Source organism: Pteropus vampyrus, unplaced genomic scaffold, assembly GCF_000151845.1.
Source record: "Pteropus vampyrus isolate Shadow unplaced genomic scaffold, Pvam_2.0 Scaffold28, whole genome shotgun sequence".
Classification (NCBI taxonomy): Eukaryota; Metazoa; Chordata; class Mammalia; order Chiroptera; family Pteropodidae; genus Pteropus; species Pteropus vampyrus.
Genome location: NW_011888809.1, coordinates 1,646,685 through 1,650,617, shown reverse-complemented (window position 1 = coordinate 1,650,617; position 3,933 = coordinate 1,646,685). Strand labels below are relative to the sequence as shown.

General features: G+C 46.0%; 1 protein-coding gene across 1 annotated transcript in view; it reads right to left on the bottom strand.

Moving 5' to 3' along the window:
• Positions 1-1,669, bottom strand: part of POMC (proopiomelanocortin) — a 2,865-nt gene extending 1,196 nt beyond the window's left edge. The window contains exon 1 of the mRNA XM_011356618.1: positions 1,538-1,669. Within this exon, the coding sequence (XP_011354920.1) occupies positions 1,538-1,669 (132 nt within the window). The remainder of the gene's footprint in view (positions 1-1,537) is intronic.
• Between the last annotated feature and the right edge of the window lie 2,264 nt (positions 1,670-3,933).

Here is a 3,933-nt window from a genome sequence, read left to right as displayed (position 1 = left end):
TGCAAACCTGCCTCATGCCCTACCCCAGCCCTCTCTCTGTACCATGCCTCAAAACTCTCCCACACCCATCTGGCACTTTCTCTGGCACTTTTCTGCCTTCTAAGCTGATCCGGTACTTTCTGCAATCAGTGAGCTTTGGGAGGGGGTGGTTCACTTCCCTGTCACCTTGTTCTTAATGGAGGGAGGGGTAGAAAATCAGAATTATTTCCATTGCCTGGATCACGGAGCCTGTGTCTCTGCTTTCTAACTAGATAACTCAACTGTGGTACACACTTGTTTAGGAAAATGACCTCCAGGCTGCAGCCTTGAGTTTTCAGTTACTCAGGACTGCAAAGGAGGGAACAGAAGGATCTCACCTACTCCAGGGATTTAGAATTATAAGACTGAAGAATATTAACAGGGGGAAATAAAAACTATCTCATACTCCTCTTCCCTGGACACATGAAACGGGAGGTTCGGAGGGGTGAATGGTCCTTGGCAAGGTTCCACAGCCCATTGGTAACAGAACTGGGCCCAGAACCCGTGGGTTCTGACCGTGGCCAGTGCTCCCTCCCTGGTGAGCTCTCAGCAAGCAAGGCTGTGCATTGGGCGTCTCCAATCAAGAGTCTCTTGGGTCTCTCTGAACTAGAACCCTCAGAATTCCCAGGGCTCTTTGCTTCTATTTCATATTCCACATGAAACCTGCTCTGTGTTTTTGAGAAAGTCTCTCTTTTACCTTAACTCAGCTTCTCCATTGACAAACACACAGAACGTAGCGACGTGCATTCCACTCTCACCAGGAGGGTGCTGTCAGAAGCATGGAACTCGGTCACCGACACCAGCACTGTGTCAGTCCTGGACTTGCTATCATTTCTCATTTATGCCTCCCAACACACACACACACACACACACACACACACACACCCTGTGGTGACCTGGAGGGAGTTCCAGCCTGGCACAAAGGACCTTTACATGCTTCTGGAAAGACAGCAGATCAGTCCTCCAAAAGAAGCATGAGACATTTGGCACCAGTTAGAGGAAAAAGGCACCTGGATTTTCCCTCTCCCTCTGGAGATCGTTCGTGGTACTACCTAGCTGGCCTTGTAACTGGTAGTAGATAGAGAAGAAAAATGGAATGAAATTGGCAAATGATATGAGGGTATTTTTAAAGGAATAATTTGGGAACTAAAAGATTGAAAATGTAGGTTCCATTGAGAAGCAATTATTGTTATTACTATTATTAGTATTTGTATTATTTTAATGGTACTATCTCTAAATAGCTCAAATGGAATGGGGTCTCCATACCAGAAGACAGGAAGTAAAGATAATCAAGCAGAAATTGTAAACCAGACCTATTTCCCTGAAGGTGCTTCCTTCCCTCCTTGGCCCAATGCTGACTTCACCCTAAGTGTCTGTTCCTACCCTGGGCTGAGGTACCCATATCTCTGGGAATTAAATTCTCCTTTCCCTACGCTTTTCTTTTGCACTGTCCTAGCCCCAGCCGCAGCCCCAGTTCCATCTGATGCCCAAAACAAGATCGTGGCCATGCCCCACGTACCAGCAGGTTACTTTCCGTGGTGAGGTCTTGACACTGGCTGCTCTCCAGGCACCAGCCATGCACCTCCAGGGAGGCCTGAAGCAGCAAAGCCAGCAGCAGGGCCCCCGAGCGGGTGCAGCACGATCTCGGCATCTTCCAGGCAGGCTGAGGCTCTGCAGAGACAAACAAGATTGGTGGGACCCCTGCAAGGAGCAGGACAATGTTGGCCACTCACCAGGAAGGACCGGGAGCCAACATTAACAACGCAATCACTTGTGGAGTGCAAGGCTTTTTGAGGACAGAAGCAGTTCAAGAAGGTCGGTGTGCAGGGTGGTGGTGCGGATTGTGGTAGAGAGAGGGGGAGTAGGATCTGGGCAAAACGTGTGCAATTTCTCCTTTATCTCCTGTTAAAAATCAGACCCCAAAGGAGGTTAGGGCTGGAAGCTATTTTAGGGGTCATTTGGTCCAGCCTCTTATTTGAGAGATGGGGAAACTGAGGTCTAGAAAGAGGCAATAACTCGGGTGTTCACGGCAGAGTAAGGCTAAGTTCTGTTGCCAGCATTGAGCTTTCCTAGTTCACCATATTCATGAAGCTATAGTTCTAACTCTTCAGATCCAAGGAGTAACTTGGGAAAGACAAGGATTCCAAAAGTCCTGCTCAAGACGGTCTTTTCCTCTCTTCCCCCACCAAGATCTTGTCACTCCTCAGAAATTATGGTTCCTATGAATAGTAGATTTGCATAAAGGCAAATAAAACCTCTGGCCAATTTAGCCTAAATCTCAGCCAACCTGATTTGATGTCCTGTACACAAATTACTCAGGTGGTCTCTATTTCCCAGAACCCTGTAATTTTGGAATGCATTAAATGTCAGGCCTCTGTTCTCTGAGGTTATCAGATATAGTCTGGAATAATTGGACTTAAAGATGCTGTAGGTGTAGAAGGGAAGAAGATGGATACACAGAGCAGAAGGGAATGACCTCCCACTGTGAACACCTACCAAAGATACTTTCTTGGAGAAGTCGGAAGTACCTCTGGGCAGATGCTGAGGTCAAGAGTTCAGGATGCAGTAAAGAGGGGAGCACCAATGCTGCCTTTTGCCCCCTGTGCCCAGCTCTTTCCCTAGCCTTCTAGCTCTCATGCTGTCATGGACCCCCTCACCCAGGTCAGCCCCCCGAAGGGACCCCGAGTTCTGTCATCAGCTCACCAGCCACCCACAATCATTTTGGATTTCAGAAGAACTTCTTAACCAGCTGTTAAGAAGAAACCTAATTAGATGAGAAAAGTAATTCACATTAAGGTGAGGATAACTAATTGTTTGTCTCCCCTAATGGACATTTGCATTTTAAAATAAGTTTGCCTAAAAGAAATCTCTCATTTGTGGAGGCATAGGCCAAATCTTTTTTATAGAGACTGCTTTGGAAGTGAAAGTTATCTCTGGCTCTCATTGTCTACCTCAGAGAGTCACTTCCTTCTCTCTGCCCCACCCCCACTCCTTTCCCCAAAACCTCAGCCAGCTCAGGGCTCCCTTCTGAATGGCGGCCAGGCACCGCCTGAGTGTTTTCAGAGCAGCCATTAGGTGGCGGTGGCAGCCAGTGAGCCGGCCCATCAGCATCTCAAGCCGAAGGGGCAACTGAGAGCATTGCTCCAGTTCAAGTATGAAGTCTGAACTTGGGGGACAAGGCAATTTATACTAAAGCTCTGAGACCACGCGACACAATACTGTCAGAAAAATGCCCATATTCACAAGAAAAAGAGGAAAATGGTAGTTATATATCATTGTAGGCAAGTGTAAAATGACATATTAGTAGAGAAAGAAATAAAATCATACAGGTCTGACCAACTCCTCAACTGTATTTCAATTCTCCTCCAAATTGGCCATTCTGGAATGATTTCCATTTTTCTAAAAACCTACCTCATGATTTCAGACCTTCCTGAAAAACCCCAGAGAGCATTTCCTTACCTCCTGTGCCACTGGTCGTGTTGCACACACGATAACCTTCTCACTCCCCACCCCAGAGCTCCACTCTACTGCCGAAAGGCTAGGTTTCCTGAAAGCAACTTGTTGGGTTTTGTTTTGGGGGTTTTTTCCTTGTGTGTAGTTTCTATTTTTCTACAATGGATAAATATTGCCTTGCGCCACTTTTAAAGAGCAATATAGTAATGGAGAGATGTCAAATATTGTGCATTTTATGAGTCGAGAGAATGTTATAATCCAATCATTGAAAGCCTTGGAAAAATAAATAGAAATCTGTACTTTGTTAATCTTGACATCTGCTTTATAATAGAACTATACTTGTTAGAACTTCATATGTGTAGATGAATTCTCTGTGAGCTAAACAAAATATCTTGTATGTTACTCTAAAATTGCACTCTGGCCACGCCCTTCGGTAAATATTGGAGGAGCAGAGGTGCTGAG